The 19903-nt window shown below is 43.5% G+C and overlaps 1 protein-coding gene across 11 annotated transcripts in view; it reads right to left on the bottom strand.

Annotated features, from left to right (window-relative positions):
* LRRFIP1 (LRR binding FLII interacting protein 1) overlaps positions 1 to 12214 on the bottom strand; it is a 98001-nt gene extending 85787 nt beyond the window's left edge. For all 11 annotated transcript variants that reach the window (XM_054970271.1, XM_054970272.1, XM_054970273.1 and 8 more), the window contains exons 1-2: positions 12052 to 12214; positions 1369 to 1455 (exon numbers count right to left, since the gene is read on the bottom strand). In XM_054970271.1, coding sequence (XP_054826246.1) covers positions 1369 to 1455; positions 12052 to 12159 — 195 coding nt within the window. In that variant the 5' untranslated portion in view covers positions 12160 to 12214. The remainder of the gene's footprint in view (positions 1 to 1368; positions 1456 to 12051) is intronic.
* Between the last annotated feature and the right edge of the window lie 7689 nt (positions 12215 to 19903).

Raw genomic sequence — 19903 nt, 5'->3', positions numbered from 1 at the left:
CTGCACTAGAAGGGAACCCCCTAAGTGGGTCAGTCTAGGAGATCCCTGAGTGGTGGCAGCTGTTACCAGGTTCTTTTTGAGGAATGCATTGTCTATGGGAGTCTCCCAACAAGAAAAAGCACCCTTCCCCCTACCTTCCATCACACTGTTTCTAAAGATGTGGCATTCAGATACCTTGAAAAGGGAGCCTGCGGTTTCATGGAGTTTGTGAGGGATTTATTTTAGAAGAGACAGGAAAGTCCAGTCATGTCCAAATTTTATTTCTGCGCAAATGCCATTGTTATAGTGACTACATTCACCCTATAACCAGCTTTTAAATTAAATTAAAAACATGGGACATAATCCAGCTCCTGTTTGCACAGACCACACACATGAGCAGGCCCTGGGGATGAGATGAATGTCTCATATGCTTTCACGACCTAGGGAGGGAGCAAGAGAGAACCACAATGCTGCTAACTTCTTCCTTAAAGCAGCATATCTAGTTGTACAAGTCCTGGCTAAAGATACACCCAAAACCAGGCTACAGTGAATGAAGTCTTATACTAGACAGATGATTGTAAGGTAGACTTGTAAACAGAAGATAGCTGACTGGAATGGTACATTCAGGCCCCCTAGGCTCGCCAAAGGCTAAACCAAAGCATGCCAGTCTGGTTATTTCCTTTCTTCTCTTCCTCATATTGGAGGATCTAGTAGCTGCTGTTGCATGTAAGGTGCTATCAAGTCACAGGTGACTTACTGCAACCACAGAGGGTTTTCGAACAAGAGATGAACAGAGGAGATTTGCCACTCCCTGCCTCTGTGTGGCGACCCTGGACTTCCCTGGTGGTCTCTCATCGAAGTACTAACCAGGGCCGACTCTTTCTAGCTTCCAAGATCTGACAAGATTGCCTAGCCTGGCCCTCAATATCTTTGGGACTCAAGTTCATGATGTTCTTCTACCCCACACCTCCATGAGCTGTCTCTGGTGCAGCAAGTCCTAGCAATCATACGGACAGCTGAATCCAGCACTTCCAATTCAGTTCCGTTTACTGCAGACTGATCAGGAAGCAGCTGTCAAATCAATGAAGGTGCTCTCCCGGCAAGATTCACAAACAGAGCTCTTTATTCCTGTGCTATTACATAACGAAACATAAATACGCTTCAGTTTTATGCAGATGTAAAAAAAACCAGTTTTGAAACATTCTAGCCTTGTCTGTTTCTGCCTATTTTAAATTAGTAGAAGGAGAACAAGTGGGACAACATTGTTACATATTTAATCTGTTTCCAGATCTTTACGTGGAATTCTTACAAACAGCACACATTCTGGCTCCAATCAGATTAATGAAGAAAATACAGGCACTATAAAAAAAACCCTCCCACTTAATATACCTCTTTCTGCTGCCGCTCAAGTTCCTTCATTCGGATTTCCCGGGCTTCAGCTCGTGCTGCACGCTTCGCTGCAAGCCTGGCTTCAGCCTACCAAAACAAAATTTTAAAATGCGTTTAAAAATACAATTACTGTTTTAAAATGACAGAATGTTTTATAGGATGCAGGGAAAGGGAACATACAAACTTTCATGTAAAACATTTAATGTAGACACTGGTAGCATTAAAAACAATACAGTGGTGGTTTGGCAGACCAAAACAGCCCCCAGAAAGCTTCAGGCTCCCTCATCTCATGGAAAGAAAAGAGCCCCCATGAACTGAATACAGGGGTTGCCGGCACAGGCCAAAGCAGGGTTTCGCTGTGCCTGTGCTCATCTCTGCTGGGCTAGGCAGGGAGAAGCGTAGGAACTGCAGCTTCTGCCTTTGGCCTATGCCAGCAGCACCCACACTTCTCCTTATGGGCCCCAATGCGGGTAGGGCTTAGTGCAATGGCTCATCAGGATTTCCACTGATAAAGTAAATGGCTTATCAATCCATGATTCCCAAGATTGCAGGACCCACACTGACAAGCACCCATGAAGGTAGGGAGGCTGCAGTGGGGAAGAAGATGAAATTGCCCGTTCTGCCTCTCCCACCAGCAAAGCTCCACTGATGGAAGAGGAAGAATGGAGTGGTTTCATCCCGTTCATTCTCCCTACTGCAGACGGCTGCAGAGCAGCTAGCTTCAAATCAAGCCTTCTCCAGATGAGCAGATATATAACCTTCCGTTACCTAGTACATTAATCCACAGCAGCAGAAAATAAAATTTTGTTCATGATCATGAGTTATAAGAACCAGGCAGTCAACTACACACAACTTTACACATTTCAGGACACTCAGCTTTACAATCATACAGTAGTAACCACCAAGGGAACTTGTCCAGACTCCTAACATTTGGGGGAAGATCCTGCTACCTAGCTGCAATAAAGCAGCTACTGGAAGCCTAAAACCTTTGAATTAGGAAATCAAAAGAGCTTGAAGCTGTAGGAAGGGAATAAACTCTTTCACAACAGAAAGACAGGCTGGCGGGTGGTGTGGTATTTTTTTATCTTGTTGTTCAGACAGGAGAGTGGCCTGTTTCCAGCAATGCAGTTCCGAAGACTTAAGGGAACTCAAATTTTCTTAAGAAAATTTAACATCTACGTATCTGATGGCATGAGCTCTGACTCATGAAGCTTATGCTGGAATAAACGCTAGTTGTTAAGGTGCCACTGGTCTTTTGTTTTAGTTTGCTGCAAGTGACTACTAACAAGGTGCTTCCTCTGCAATTATTAAGAGAGGGTGGCAATTTCCACTGATTTTTTCCCTCCACTGCAGCCCTCCTCCATTTTTTTTTCCTGGAGGTTAATGGACCCTCACTAACAGCACAGGAGCCAAGTGCGGAGATCACATAGTTATTACAGGGTATAAAGTAAAAAGATCACTCAGATGGATCCATGGAAAACACCTATTTTGTTTTTAAAGATAGGCAGCCTTCCATAAGTTTCTTACAGTGAAATCCCAAACAAAGTCTACGGACTGGAGTAACTCTGTTTAGGATTTCACTATAAGAGGTTCATAAACTCAGTTTTAAGAGATGGCATCTTTGCATTAAGTTCTGATTTAATTTTAAACAGGTTGATTTTAAGAGAGAAATTCTTCTGCCTGAAATTTACCATGATTCTGCCTGCACTGCTTAGGATCTAAACCTAATTTTTAAATGTTAAATTGATATTTAATCCTCTCTGCCGATCTCCTTCAGATTTACATAAAATCATCCCAAAGAAGGTTTTCACTCAAACAGCAAGTTATCCTTCAAGTCAATTTTTCAGCATATGTGAAACTTCAGCATATATAGCTGGAAAGTTTGCACAAGCTGTTTAAATGTTTTAAAAAAGAAAAGCACAACAATTTAATAAAACATAAAATAGAAAAGCAGAATGCCCAGAAAGGTAAACAAACAAAAAACCAAATGAAATGCTTTAAGCTCAAAACTACACATCAGTTGGAAGAAATCAGAGGGTTAGAGGATTAGAATAACGCACTTCCCTATATCAGAATCTGAGTCCTACACTCAGGCATTCTGCTTCTGTTTGCATGGCTGCAGAGACTGTTGTTTAGCTGCTATACCCAAGATCCACACGAAAAATTTGTAAAAGCATAAGTAGTACATCTACTCAGTTAGCAAACAACTTATACTAATAACAACATACTTTGTAAACCACTCTGAGTGGGCATTAAGTTGTCCTGAAGGGTAGTATATAAATCGAATGTTGTTGTTGTTATAACAATACAGCATTTCCTTTCTACCTTTTAACTTGTTGGTCCACAGGAAAACTTAACTTGACTTTTGTCAGATGACAGATCATTTGCTCTACTGAGAGGTCCACTTGTGGGAGAGGACAGAATATATAGGAAGGGATTCATTGTATAGTTGCAGAAATTACTTTTGTTCGTCACTGGGCTACAAGGCATTTTTCCTCAGGCTGTCCAAAATTCTCCTAAGACAATACAAAGTTTCTCACAAAATCCATCCTTTGTTTAAATCTGTAACAGACACGTCTTGCAAGCCTCCACAACTTACCTTCAAGGCTGCTGAGCAGAAAGTATGTGAGGAAAGGGAGGGCAGACACATTTATGAAGCCACACCCACTGGGAGCCATGGCTCCGTCCTGACTCAGCAGGTGATCCTCTGCCTCACAAAGGTCATGAAGACAAACAAGCTTATTATTGACTGATTTATTTGCATTATTTATACCCCGCTTCCCCCCCGCATGGGGATCCAAAGAAGCTTACATCGTTCTCCTCTCCTCCATTTTATCCTCATAACAACCTTGTGAGGTAGGCTAGGCACAGGATGTGTGACTGGCCTAAGATCACCCAGTGAGCTTCCATGGCAGAGCGGGGATTTGAAACCAGGTCTCCTAGAGCCTAATCCAACCACTACACCACACTGTCTCTCTCTCATTTTCCTCCATTCTCAAGTACAGAGTATAACAGCCGCAACATTGACCCAAAAGAGAAAAAGCAGCCAAGAATATTAATACTTTGCATTCAATATCTGTGCATAAAAATAATAATGTGAGAGTTCAAGGAGTGTATGTAGAATATTTAGAAGAGTCATGTAGAACAAATCCAATCCAGCACTGCACAGGCACCTTAGCTGTTATGCTGCATATTTTGATCCAATGAAATATGCAAGGAGATAGTGTAAGCAAAGGTTGCCATCCTTCTCCCCACACTGGGGATCCCATGTGCCTGTTCATAGCCAAGTGGACCAATTAGGTCTATGTCCCATTTCCAATCCATCATCTTCTTCTCCAATTAAGAGGAGTGGCATTTTCCTAGCTGCCAGAGCAAACTGTGATGCTCTGTATGAGAAAAGTGGGTCAGCATCCAAATGAAAAGATCAGCTTCTGTGCTTCCAAGGAAAAGTTTAAGTCCCTCAAAAGCACTGTGAGAAATTTGGTTCTAGGCTCTGTGTACAGAAAGCAGGATGGAGTACAATGGAATAAATCCTCCGGAATCGGAGCACCACAGATACAGAAGCAGAAAGCAAACAGTGTTTGGGAGAAGCGACTATTAAGCAAGGCTGCTGGCATGGTCCGAAGCTGGACAGATGTAAAGGCTATTTTGAGATTATGGAGGGTGAGGCTGGACAGATGGGGGCTTTGATGTGGTCCCTTTAGAACAGTTTAATGCAGAGTGAGAACTTGGAGCTGGAGACTGATTGTCTATCAGTAGCAGCATCACTCTTGAACACCCATTCACAAATATTGGTGCCCACCATAGGGACATCCTGAATAGATGTAGTGGTGCAGAATATTATTGTAACAAGCTATCCAGGCAGCATCTTTCTGCATCATCATGAGACAGTGCCTGCAGAGCAGACTAGCACTATCGCCCCTTGGCTTCTTCCAGAATCTGAGCGTGATGACAGACTACGTTCTGCCTGTATCAGGGCTGCTGAACAAATGTTCTTATCACTATTGCTCAGCATTGTTTTGCTGCTATGTTTCAACCCTATATGTGATGGCTAGGAGAGTGGTCTCCTTTAAACCACTCTCAGCAGAAACCACAAGTAAAAAACTAAAAAACAATTATGCAGTCAACTACATTTATGATATATGCATATGATAAACCAATCTCAGGCATAACCCAATTAGACCCTTATGCCTAATGGCCAGTCAGATCCTTAGCTTTGTTTCCTATTTGAGGTGTGTCACTTTAAGGGCCTAGGGGAGAAATCCAGAATCTGGGTTTTTATTTACTTCCAGGGTAAGTAGGGTAGCCCTAATCTGGGTAGCCCAGGTGATCCTGATCTCGTCAGATCTCAGAAGCTAAGCAGGGTCGGCCTTGGTTAGTAATTGGATGAGAGACCTCCAACGAAGACCAGGGTTGCAGAGCCAGGCCATGGCAAACCACCTCTGATAGTCTCTTGCTATGAAAACCACACTAGGGGTCACCATAAGTCAACTCTAACTTGAGGGCACCACACACACACACAAAGGTAGGGTAGTATAAAACACCATTCTTCCACAGGATGTCAAAAGCCACTGCAAATGAAGAAGAGGAATAGCCTAAAATCTGGAGTGTCCCCATTTTTGCCTCTTAAATTCTAACACCCATCCCACATTGGGGGAAGGGGGATGATCCCCAATGAAGAATCACTAGGTTACTGAAACATTTTGTTTTACTGCACAATTCACTCTTGGAAATTATATTCACAAGAGCATCTTACTATAGGAGAATCCACCCAGGGCCTACATGAAGATATTGTGTTTAGCTAAACTAACGATGTAGATATTTTCATTCTAAAGGAAAACAGTACCATACAACCATGCTAGGTCCTTAAACACAGAACATCATTTCTTTTTTAATGGCTGCTGCACCTTTACTTTATATTTCTAATTTTAAAAAAATACTTTATTTCTGGTTTTTTTTTAGAATTCTGAAATTGTAAATTGATCCTAATGTTTCAGGACAAAAGCCAAAAAAAGCAGAGAATCATTCACATTTATAAAAACCATGCCTACAATTTTGCTAGTAGCCAAAAGGAACCTCTGCACTCAAAGGTAGTAGATGTGGTGGCATCCTTGTGACTGCCACAAGGATGGCATCACAATTTTAAAGTTATTTAAAAATGCTGCAAGAGCCTGCAACATGACAAGCTGAGGTGCACTTGTCCCCCTCATGCCTTATTAAGTGCTGAAATGGCCGCACCCCCCACCCCAGCAGTTGTTTCAGCACTTAATAAGGTGTGGCGGGGGGCGAGAACACCTTGTTGAAAGCCTGATCAGGATCAGGCTCTCGCAAGATTTTTAAATTACCTTAAAATGGCAGCCACAAGGATGCTGTCATGTTTAGTTTGGCCCTCTGAATACCACTGCTAGGAATCAACATCAGGGGAAACTTTGATCTCTATGCCCTCTATGGCAGTCCTCCAGGACAACAGTTGGTGACTGTATAAAACAGGAGCTGGACTATATGGACCACTGATTTGATCCAACAGGGCTCTTCTTCTATTCTTAAGTATTTTTAAAAGGAACATTTCATTATTTAACAGTGACAATTATAAAAAGAAATTCTTTAAGTACCTTTAAAAAATATTTAACAATGTTATCAATATTGGTTGCAATTGACCAAATCTTTTTATGGGCAAATTGCCAGTTCTTTGACAGATTGTGATGCGGAGAAGTTAGACTGTAAGTAACAATTGCAGGCTCTTTCCTTCAGACAGCTCTTCCGTTGATTTTTGTTGTCTCATTGTTGTTGCCACCACCAGAACAGCTGCATTTTCACACACCCTGGCTGACTCTCACTCTGACCAAACACCTTTTATTCTCTCCTGCCAGATCCTTCAACCAGTTAAAATTCACTATGTACCAGATTCCAAGATACTAACTGACCAGTCATAACTTTGACCTTTCGGAAGTGACACATTTTGAATCCTTCTGCCCCATATACCAGTATACAGGAAAGACATTCACTAAAAATTTCTGAAAGAAAACCACTCCCATGGTAATCATAACTAGGCAGGCACAACGCAAACCTTTCTTTTTTCCGCTTAAGCTTTTTTGTGAGTTACTTTTGAGGTTTTCTTTTCTTTCCTGCATTCTTGTTTTAGATTCTGACGTGGGATTTATGATGATTTCATTGCATATTTTTAGATGTCTACTGTTTTTTATTCAGTTTAGTAAAACTATTACTAAACTGCATAAAGGTTCTTTGACCTTTAACATTTGAGAAACCACCTCAAGAACCACTGTCCCACTTTACCCAGGGCAATGTTATTTTCAGAGTCCTCCAGATATCCTAATTAGAACAGATTCCTTTGCTTTTTTCACTATATATCTAGGACAGGACAGCTAAAAAAAGAAGCATAAAGTAGGTATCATAGAGAACCTTCCATCCTTAAGCTTATCATGTAATGGCCCAAGTTGTGATAACTCGACCCACCCCAAAGTATAATCATTGGTCCAAATGTACCTCTGAAAAAGGTACATCTGCTATTGGCAGGTACATCTGCTATTGGCTACTTCCCTCTCCAGCCCATTAAATGCCAGATAAAATTATCAATAGTGGAGTCTGGTTCATTAAAATGACAGTGCCTTCTTCCACTAAAAATTTTAAAAACACATTTTGTCAAGTGGCATGAAGGGAGGGGGGAAACCCCGCCCTATCCTCCAGTCAAAGGCAGCCTACCACTGAATTGGGGGGAGAGGGGATTACAGTGATTCGGCGAAGAGGCACTCCATGATACTTTCTGTCCTAGTACTGACAATTGATTCCTGGGCTAAGCCCTGCTGAAGTCTTGATACAAATTAGGAAATGTTTTAAAGATATAAAATTTGTTCTAGGCAACCCTGTTTTGCATGGGAAGATAATAGCCAATTCACTACTGTACATATTGGTAAAAGTGACATCAGAACAGGTTTTGAGTATCTTGTATATAAGAATTTTTCTTACTTATGATGATGACATCATAAGCTGGCATCCAAATCATGCACTTTATTTTATCAATTAATTAAATTTATATTCTGCTCTCCCTGAAAGCGGGCCCAGAGTGGATCATTCACCCCAAACAAACCTGTGAGACAGCGTGGCTGGTTTCAGATGGATGGAGTCGGGGGGACACACACCTCTCCCATGGCAGAAGACCAGTTTGGACAGTTTGGACAGCTCACTTGCCTGGTGGAACAAATCTGTCTTACAGACCCAATGGAAAGAGAATAAATCCAAATGAGCTCAGGTTGCCGCAGGCAGAGAGTTCCACTTGGTTGAGGTGAGATGAATCTCCTTGGGGCCAGGGACCACCAGTAGATGTTTGTCTGCTGAATGAATTAGCCTCTGAGGAACATTTGGTGAGAGGTGGCCAAGTACTATTGAAGTACCATTACAATCACAATATTAGTCAAATATTTAAATCTCAGGAATTGTTAGTTATTCAGTGCTGAAGATCCTTTAATATTGTCGTTCTTTCTTTTTTCTGCAGTGGTGAGCAATTAGAATATACTGCTACCAAAACATTTACATGTATCGTTCAGAGAAAAAAATTCTGATTAAAGTGTTTATTTTTGCTATGGAATCATCGACAGGAATCCTCTAAAATCCTGTAACTACATGTGATTATTTACTTGCCAAAAACAGAGAGGGGGAAAAGTGAGACAAGACTTTATGTCAACACACTACAACTGTTTATAGCAGAGAAACACTCCTCCAAGCATATTATGAAAATTCACTCTTAACATTCATGAATTTAAAGCAACTTGAAGATGCCACACATTTATTTATTTGGGCTGAAACAAACAAATGTGGCTATCAGTCTGGAATCAAAATAGACCTTATCAGAAAAGAAAGTATCTCTCTTAAAAGCCCAATATTTGCTGCAACTGATTTATTCATATCTAATTACAAATTCTCTGAAGATAAAACAGCTTGCTACACTTCCAGGAATACAAAAACTAGAGATGTAACTTACCAATATATTCTGCTAATGTAGCCAAACAAAAAAAGTCAACTGTATCTGTACATTTGTATGAAAGGCGCTCTTTACCTTGTGTTTTTACCTATATATTCTCAACATATTTTAAATGAGAAAACTGATACATTTTTCCACTACCACCACTATTGGAATTCTTATGCACAAAAGTGTTAAACATAACCAAAAAGTGCAAAAAGAAACAGAACTGAAAGACAGTGAAATAGAGAAAAGCAACAAGTGATCATTTCCCAACACCATATGTTATAATAGTGTCCAAGAGTGTTGCTGTATGTACAGTATTGTTCAGACTTAAGAGATACAATTATGGAAAGATACAAAAATCCGCCTGGCCAAGAAGCATAGTTTTACCATTCCTGGAAAACAAAGGAGGTTCTCTTTCTCTCCAGCCTGTCGCAACAGTATGCATAAAACACGGAAGCATCTTTTGAGTTTAAAGGAAGTACTCAAGAGTCAAATATAGCTTTACCCCACCTTGCCAGACTCTCCAAACTGGCCAGAAATGAAAACGCCTATGCAATCCCTATCCTTTAACAGAGGTTTGACAAGCCAGTGTAGCTTTCCATGACATAAAGCTAAACACTGTCACCTAATTGCTGTAGACCAAAATACAATTAAAAGCAGCCAAAGATCTACCCACCCACCAGTTTTACCAGTGCACTTCTATTAAATACCTTTTTTTTAAAAAAAAAATCAACAAACTAATCTCGTGGCACCCTAAAGACTAACAGATTTACACAGCATACGTTTTTGTGTACTGAAGCGTCATGAAAGTAGTATACATCTGAGTTGTCACATACTTCAAAAACACGGGGGGGGGGGGCTGTGAACAGTGCAGGAAGCAGCCGAGAGACCTCTGAAGCCCAGATGTAAACAGCTCAGAAAGACGCCTTAGTGAGGGACCAGGACTATAGACTATGCTACTGGGTATTGTTTGCTGGTGTAGATATGCTCCTACTGGGTAGTTTCCCCATTGCTTAAAGATGTCATATTAATTTATTATATTTGGATTGCTCTGACTCGCTCAAGGTCTATAGACTGTTGAACGATTCCTTTCATGACGTCATCGAGAAGGTGGCTAAGTTTCTCCATTCTGCTTTGAAGTTGAGTCAAAGGATATCACGGAAATAAGCTCTAAATGTATTTATGTATTTGTAATGCAGTAGTCTTTTAACTTTATTCTTTCTTTTTTGTAAGTGGATAACTTGAATTGCTGCTATATGCCAATAAAGGCGAACTTGAACTTATTATACTTTGCTTCAGAATGGTTTCATCTCTTTGTTTCAGCTTTATGCTAGGTTTCACATTTTCTGTTACCACACCCTATTGCACTGGCAGAATTTGAGTCCAGTGGCATCTCAGAGACCAACATGATTTTCAGGGTATGCACTTCAAGAGTCGGACCACCATTCTTCAGATACGTATCCCTCGTATCTGAGAAAGGCAGATTTGACTCTCAAAAGCTCATACTCTGAAAATCTTGTTGATCTCTAAGGAGCCACTGGACTCAATTCCTGTTGTTCTACTGCAGACCAACACAGCTACCCACCTAAACTACTGTATTTGTTTTCATTGAATGTCCTTACTGTTGATCATATAGTATTTTGCTCAGTGAACATCCTAGCTGTTGATTATATCTGTATCCAATTGCACTGTGTAAACCACCTTGGGTCTCAGTGAAAAAAGTGGGCCATAAATAAATAAATAAAAACTGGCATAACAGTAAGAGGTAACTTTTCAGCCACACTTGCAGATTTAATGTTTGCACCAATTGCACTGTGTAATCTGCCTTGGGTCTCAGTGAAAAAAAGCAGGCCATAAGTAACTTTCCAGCCACACTTGCAGATTTAATGCTCACACCTTTTGCAGGGGACACACCAGCATGAACACGCATGCAGTGCAAGCCTAGGGTGAGTTACTCCAGACTAAGCTTTGCTAATGAGCTAAAGACTGTAGACTTCACCACTATGTTACCTTACATACTGTTATTTTAAATATATGCTGCTATAAGCTACCTATGCATCATGTTGCCTAATGTCAGCCCTACAATTGCTTTTGTTCTGTTTCGGCATTTCCTCAACTATGTACTGGACTCTTACTAATGCTATGTCTTTGTAAACTTGCATTTATTTATCCTATGGCATCATTTATGGAAACGTTCTTGAAACTGACCATACTGTGGAATCCGCCTTGAGGCTCAGAGAGAAAGGCGGACAATAAATGACATAAATAAATGAACAAGCCCATTGAAGCGACTCTCTCTGGAACTTGTCAGGGTCCCTCCTCGCCCCACCCCCAGCGCGCAGCCGCAGGTAGGGCCGAGAAAGCGCAGCGCTTCTCGCGCATTTCCACTAGAGAGTCGTCCGCTTGAAGTTAACGGGAGGCGAAAGCGCTTGGAGCCTGTCAGGCAGCGGCCGCTCCCCGGAAGACAGCGGCTGGGGAGGGAGGGGCAGCGCCCCCTGAGGGCCAATGGGGGCCCGGGGGGAGGGGCGCGGCTGAGGGGCCCGTTAGAGAGGGGGAAGGGCAGCGCCCACTCCCCACCCCCCACCCTCGCGCTCCTTTCCCCTCAGCCGCTTATGGAGAGGACGGAGGCGGCGGCGCTGACAGAGAAAGAGTCCCCCGTCTTTCCCCGCGCGACCCCACCCACCGTCGCCAGCCCGCCTGACCTCGCGAGCGATCTGGTTCAGAGCCTCGTCCTCGGCCGCGGGCCGTTCCCGGTGGGGCAGCCTCTTCCGCCCGGCGGGCCCCTGCTGCTGCGCCCCCGCCAGCTCCATGGCGCCCTGGTGCCGCCGCTGCCCTCGCCAAGATTCCTCGGCGTGAGGGAGAAGACACGGGAGGAGGAGGCGCGCATGCGCGGGCGGGGAGAGGCGGGCTGGGGGAGAGCGGAGGGGCGGGGCGGGGCGGCTGAGGGGACAAGGGGAGAGCGGGACGGGCCCCGCCGCCATTTTGAGGGGCTTTGGCCCTCGGGGGGGACTTCGGGCTGCTGGACTGGAGGAGGGGAGGGGTGACAGGGCGCCGGCCCAGCGCGGCCTGGGAGACGGGTTTACGAGACAAGGGCCCCTTTCCCGGCGCCTCAGGCGGACTCGCGCAGCGTCTGTCTAGGGCGCTGGTTACAGGTGTGGGTCTCCTTTGCGGGGCTGCCTAGAGCCGCTGTTGACACCCCGCCCGTGACCCTGGTCCAAAACAAATAGCATAACGAAACGAATCTGCTGGCTTTCTGGCCCCGTGAGCAGAATCGTTTTTGGTGGTTAGTTGTAGGTCTAAGATGACTTTGGACCAGTAGGTCTGTATCTGAAGAAGGGAGCTCTGACTCTCCAAAGCTTATGCCCTTGTTGGTCTCTCAGGTGCCGCTGGAGTAAAATCCTGCTGTGGACAGAATAATAATTCTTTATCTAATATGAAAGATTACAAGAAAAGGGATGGGATTATTAAAGAGGATTTACGTTTTACATGTTGCACTGTCCATCAGCCTTACCGAAAACTTGCACAGGTACAGACTGATAATCACTTTTCTTTTAGATCAAGATGGGCAGCCGTGTTTGTAGAAGTAGAAGTGAGAAGAGTCCAGTAGCACCTATAAGACTAACAAAATCTGTGGTAGGGTATGAGCTTTCGTGAGTTACAGATCTTGCAAGTTTTGTTAGTCATATAGGTGCTAGGACTCTTGCTCTTTTCTGCTACTTGTGTGTACGTGAGAGAGAGAGAGAGAGAAGTGCCCTCGAATCACAACTGACTTATAGCGACCCCTGCTGGGGCTTTCAAGGCCAGTAGGAAGCGCAGGTGGTTTGCCTGTGCTTTCCTCTGCAGTCTTCCTTGGTGGTCTCCCATCCAAATACTGATCCTGCTTAGCTTCTAAGATCAGGTTGTACCATGCCACTTCCAATCATTTATCTTACCTAAGCTATTATGTCTGTACTTTATCCCCTCCATGTATCTGACAAAGGGAGCTTTGTCTCTTGAAAGCTCATATCCTGGAAATCTAGTTGGTCTCTGAGGTGCTACTGGACCTGAATCTTGCACTTCTACAGCAGACCAACAAAGGTACCCACCTGAAACCACATTGCAATAGGATACAGTGCAAAAAACAAACGCAAGTAGAATTAAGTCCACTACCACCTTAAAGTAGATTTGGTGCAATTGGAATCTTTACAACTAGATTTGGTCTTTTAAGGTCCTATTGGACCAGGATCTTGCTCTTCTTAATTCTGCTTCCTGTTTTTGTTTTGTTTTTTGCACTGCAGACAAACACGGCTACCCACCTGCCGACTTCTCAGCCAAGGGACCTAGCCATAACACCAAAGCTCACTATCAGTTAAATCAGGGCTTTTTTGAGGTAGTGGCACCCAATGGTACTAAGTACCATCATCTTTTGGGGGGGGGGGTCTCCCAAGTCCTAAAAAGAATTGGTGGAAATTGGTTCAACATTGATTTTTAATTTATTCACTTAAATTCTATCCTGCCTTTCTCCCCTGTGGGGACCCAAATCAGCTTAAGCCGTTTTATTTATACAACAGCCCTGTGAGGTAGGTTAGGCTGAGAGTGTATGACTGGTCCAAAGTCACCCAGCAAGCTTCCTTGGCAGAATGGGGATTATATGAGTACTGGAACCTCTCTTTTTACCAAAAAAGCACTGAATTAAATATAGATGAAACACAAGCTACCTAGGAATAAACCTCAATGAAAGAAGTACTCTCTCAAAAAAGGACTAAACTGATAATTTCTATCACAAAGCAAACTCACAACAACCTAAAGATGCCTAATGAGGAAGGAAAATTGAGGAGATGTGAAAAGTCTGTTCTATTCTCCTGGGGAAAGAAGACAGGTGAGCTAAGTCTCTGGGTGGTGTCATCTTCCTGAGCCTGCACTAACTTTAGAAAGTGGCTGTAGTCCCTAGATGCTGAAATCCAACAACCTCCATCTCTCTTCCCTTTCCCTCCCTCCTCTCCTGCTGCTTCCTTAAACCAGGGGGTGGGGGTGGTAGAGGGAAAGCAGGGGCAGACTGGACTATTGAAACAAGGCTGGAAATAATTTCTAGAGCTGCTCCATCTGTGTTCTTGGATCAGTTTGAAGGTCTGAAGATCCTTAGCAGACCAAATGGTGCAGAAATGACTGGGTTTTAGAGGGCAATCCTAAACAGGTCTCTTTAGAATTAAGTTCCATTTTATTCAACAGGGCTTAGTTCCACTCTTCTCTTGTGCTTTTTAAAATTTCGCATATAATTTAATTAAATACAAGGAATCATAGCACCATATCATGCATTTTAATGGGAATTACAACCATTTTCCTCCCTTACACATTAACATTTCCCCATGTGTTTAACTACGTATGCAGATAGTTTACTTCATGCATTTGATGAAATAGATTGGGGTGCCTCAATGTGGTGCCTGTGGGTGCCATCATCGCACCTTTCCTATCACCCACCAAGTGTTTTTAGAAAGTGGGTGGGTCAGATGGGCTTTTGCCCAGGACGACTTCTGATTGGCTATGCAGAGCAGCTGCTACCCCAGCGCAAGGATCATCATGGTTTCATCTTAGATGCTTCTGGGAATCCCACCAGTAGGGAATAAAGGCAACAGCCACCCTACACATTTGCTCCCAAAAGTTGGCATTCAGGAGTATACTGCCTCTGACATGGAGATTCTGTTTCTCTGTTATAGCTCATAGCCGCTCATGGGCCTGTCCACTTCCATTAATCAGCCTAATTCCCTTCCAAAGTCTTAACCTGTGGATATACAGTTGCCATCTCCTGGTTACAATTGATCTCTACACTGCAAAGATCTGTTCCACTGAAGAAAATGGCTGCTTTGGAGGATTGACTGTATGCCTTATACCCTGCTGAGGCCCCTCCCCAAACCCCAACTTCTATAGGCTCCATCGCCAAAACCTCCAGGAATTTCCCACCCTGGAGCTAGCAACGCTACACCTCTTCCAGTAGTGTATTAAATAAATTAATTATGCAGTATGTGATACAGTACTTGCTTTTAGCTGCACTGTGTTCTTTATTGTGCAATCCAGTTTCATTGCTTGTTGTATGTATTATATTGTCACTATTGGCATTGCTTTATTGTATTGATTTATCCTCCTTGAGTCTTATGTTGACTATAAATTAAGTAAATAAAGGAATAAATTCCAGTCTCAGCTGCTGCCGTCCAGTATGTGTATAGAGAGGTTGCATATGTTCAGGTGGGATACACCTAAGTTTCCTCATCATGACCAATAGTTGCTCCCAGGGTCTGTTTCAGTTTGGAAAAACATCTTAGGAGAAGCTTTAAATTCCCTCTCGTGCACTGCCGTTCTGGTTCAATTCAGGTCACCATGCACCTGAGAACTAACTTGCTGAACTCCCTGCATACAACTGGTTTGACAGGACTTGGCTGGAAACAATGAAATGTGTAAAAAGGACCTTGAGAGTCTTGGCCTGGGGTAGACACTTCCAAAACACTTAATATGTCAGACCATTTTGCTCAGTATGCTCAAGGGACCAAGCTGTATCTCTGAGATACTGGAAGCATCTGATCATGCTCCCAGTGTGCTTGGCCAACGACAACCTTTCTTTTCCCCCCACCATTTGTCAGCACACCAGCATCTTCATAGCTCAGCAGTGCAGGTTTTTGCCGTTCAGGACAAAAAGATGCATATCTTGCCCCACCCACCAGTCTAGGTTGAAATCTTGACAGCCGTCTCTAATGCCTAGGTTAAGGTTAGCACCAAGGGGCCCAAGCTAAATCTGACCGCTGATGGGGGTCATTTCTATCCCTACAGTTATCCACCAAGAGATGTGGAGAGAGAGGCAACTGAAGAAAAACAGTGTTTTTGGCAGGCCTTGCGGAGGGGGGGGGGATTTCAATCTCCATCCCGCATTCCTTCTCAAAGCAGCCCTTCAGGAAAACGAGTTGCTGACCAGACCCCTACATTTTCTCCATGGTGAAAAAGTACAACCTGTCTGATTCATAGATGGATGTCCATTACTTGATGATTACTGTATCCAGGGAGGGCTTGCATGTGTGAATGGGAAGATGCAGGCAAAATTTTCATCTCACCTCCTCTTAACTGAAATGCAGTGCTTTTACATGGATATAGGTCATAGAAAACAGATGTCAGTCAAGTGTACAGTCTACCAATTGTATTTATTTTATTTACATTATTTATAGCCTGCCTTTCTCACTGAGACTCATGGTGGATAACACAGTGTAAATCAATAAGATCAACGGCTGGGGCATTCAAATACAATTGGGTATGGACTGCAGAAACAAGACTGAACCAAAACAAGTAATTTAACATGACATTAAAAATGCAGAAACTGCCCAATAGGATACTTGAAGCAACAGAGAGCACACAGGAGTATAGACTACAGTCCAGTCCCTTTACCGAAACATCTCTTTTAACCATTTCCTTTCAGCACAGCTCTCCTAAACAATTCAGCTTTGCATAATTTGCAAAAAGCTAGGAGAGTGGGAGCTTTCCTGACCTCTTCAGGCCATTCCACAAGGTGGGGGCCATGCCCCCACAGAGAATGTGCATTTATGGGCAACTGTTGATTTTGCCCATTTACAGGGTGGTACCTGCAGAAGTCCCTATTCAGATGAGTGGAGCTGCTATGCCAGAGCGTAGGGAGAGAGATAGTCTCATAGATATGACCACATCTCTCCCATAGATATTTCATAGATACGGCTAAGGCCATTAAAGGGTTTGTATGTGATAGCCAAAACCTTAAATCGAGCCCTTTAACTGATGGGTAGCCAATGGAGCTGCTAATATGCATGCTCTGCCTAGCTCCTGATAATAATAGGGCTGTACGGTTCTGCACCAACTCTTGCTTTGACTTTGAGGGGTAGACCTATGTGGAGTGCATTACAGTAGTGAAGACTGGATGTTACCATGGGGTGGATTCAGATGGCCAGATCAGCTGTGTCAGTGGCGGAGGGGTGTGTGGATGTGATCTTCCAGTCTAGACTGAGTTGGAAACCGTGAGAAATTGTGTTCTAGACAAGTGGCAAATCCACTTACAATTATGTCTCTATGAAAATGTGGCATTAAAGGTGGAATGCCCCCCTTGCAGTAGAAAACACCCTCCATTAACAACATATACAGAAGATGATAAACATAGACTCACACCACTTTTTATTGATGAATGTGCATGCTGTCACTTATGCATGGAAGGAAGAGGTTGCTCACATGCTCATTTTAACATGCTGCCATCTCTAGGCTGAAAACGCCTGGAAATTTGGGGGGTGGAGCCTGGAAAGGATGGGGTTTGAGGAGGGACGTGATCTCAGTGGAGTATAATGCAAAAAGTCCACTTTTCAAAACAGTCCATTTTTTCCAGGGGAACTGATCTCTGTGACCTGGGCTGAATCCATGTCTTAATATTCGTGCCACTTTCTCGCTACTGCAGCAGTATTTTCACGGCTGTTCACATGCTCTCAATTCCACTATTCCTACATCCTGGTTCAGACGCCTTGATACCACTTGGAAACGGTACTTTCGTGCTGTTTTCATTGTGGATGTGAATGCTTAGAAGTGATTCTCAAGAGATCACGCCCGCAAACCACCCCCACTTCCAAGTGGCTTGCTTCAAAGGAACAAAGTAACCCTCTGCAAAGGAATGCTTATGACTGGCCAGCACCCCACCTTTGCATTTTTTTTAAAAAAAAGGGCTCTCCTTGCGCTACTGTGATCTCTCATTCTGTTAGAGAATCCAGATGCTAGTTTGCGAGCAGCACCCACTTAAAAGCCGAACCACACATTGATGTACAGTTGCCATCCTCAGGATAGGAAATTCCTGGAGATTGTGGAAGTTGAGCCTTGGTGGTTAGTTTGAAGAGGCATAAAGCCCTGAGCGTCCACCCTCAGAAATGGCCATTTTCTCCAGGGCACTTGATCTCAATCATAGCTAGATCTGCAGTGAGTGTGGGGGATCTCCCAGCACCGCTGGGAGGACGGCAACCATGGGATGAGAGGTTGCCACATTCCAGAATCCCTTTTTTTGGCTTTCAATGTTGAGAAATGCGATATTGTGCAAATCTGCCTAGGCATGATCAATTTGCATTTGAGCAGGAATCCAATGGTAGGGAACGCATAGCAGATCATGCGCCCGCAATTTTGAGAATGTTGTCTCCCACCAATATCCCACCATCTATATCCGTGGCCCATTGCATCCTCCAGGGGCTCTTGGACTGAAGGCATTCTCAGGGCAACCAGTGGTCCAAAACAACCAGAACAGTAATGCTCCTGACTCACAAAGCATCACTCAAAAGGCAGGGCACACAAAACGAGCCTGTGTTGGCTCGTGAACGATTAACGCTTTAGTTTTTCTAGCAATGATGATATTTTGTGTGAGTGGAGAAACTTGATCTATATTGAGAGCCAGTTTGGTGTAGTGGTTAAGAGCACGGGACTCTAATCTGGAGAGCCGGGTTTGATTCCCCACTCCTCCACAAAGCCAGCTGGGTGACCTTGGGCGAGTCACAGTTCTCTTGAGCTCTCTTAGCCCCACCCACCTCACAGGGTGATTGTTGTGGGGTAATAATAACACTTTGTAAACCGCTCTGAGTGGGCATTAAGTTGTCCTGAAGGGCGGTATATAAATCGAATGTTATTATTATTATTATTGTCATGGTTTGTTTTATGGGGTTTGTTGGGGGGGATTCAAACGGAAGTGTGCAAATGATGTCTGGCCCTGCGATTCCCATCATTTTGAAAGAAAACCAGAACACACAGAATAAAGGTTCAAAAACAGCTAACTTTATAACTTAATTAAAAATATTTACAATTCTCATAACTCAAATTAAACTGCTCACTAAAAACTATTTACATGTTCCCTGGGGGTTCTGGTGCCCAGGCCTCCACGGCGACCTCTCCTGCTGATGCTCCCTCCTTTTGAGGGAGGTGATGTGACGCCCAATGTGTGTAATCCTCCCCTCTATAGAGGTCATTCTTCCTTGTAAGCTGTTCACTGTGAGGAAAAGTTTTGTTTAGACAAGGTTTCTGAACGCAATTTTAGGAATAGGAATACGGGAACCTACATGTGCTCCCCAGTTGCCTCTCCATGCCTTCGACCACATTGAGCAGATCTTCCAAGGTGCGGGAAGTGGTCTGTTGCTGGCGAGGAGTATGGCCGCTAGTGGACAGCGTGGGCTCGTCAGAGAAGGTCCCTCCCGCTTCTCCAGGCGCCTCCTCTGCTTTAAAACAAATAATTAGCTTTTAGTGTGGCAATGGAGAATAGCAACGAGTGTCACTTTTAAAATACAGCTGTGTCATCAGTCATCGATGTACTCTAATGTTATGTTTGATTTGGTTTGTGGTTTACTGTTTGCTTCCAAAAGGGAGATGAGTGGTACGTAAAGACGTGTCTGTCAACACACTCTTTCCTGGAGAGGCATCTCCCTAAAGACTGAACATGTAAATGTGGGTTTTTCACGTTTGGTTGCACCATTAATGCAATATGCAGGTGAACATGAATTTGCCAGCTTCAGGACACATCCTAAAGTTATTATCTCTGAATGTTCTTTCCTGCAA

Source organism: Eublepharis macularius, chromosome 2 (genome assembly GCF_028583425.1).
Source record: "Eublepharis macularius isolate TG4126 chromosome 2, MPM_Emac_v1.0, whole genome shotgun sequence".
NCBI classification, from domain to species: Eukaryota; Metazoa; Chordata; class Lepidosauria; order Squamata; family Eublepharidae; genus Eublepharis; species Eublepharis macularius.
Note: the sequence above shows the minus strand (reverse complement) of the source record. Positions and strands in the feature narration are given on the sequence as shown.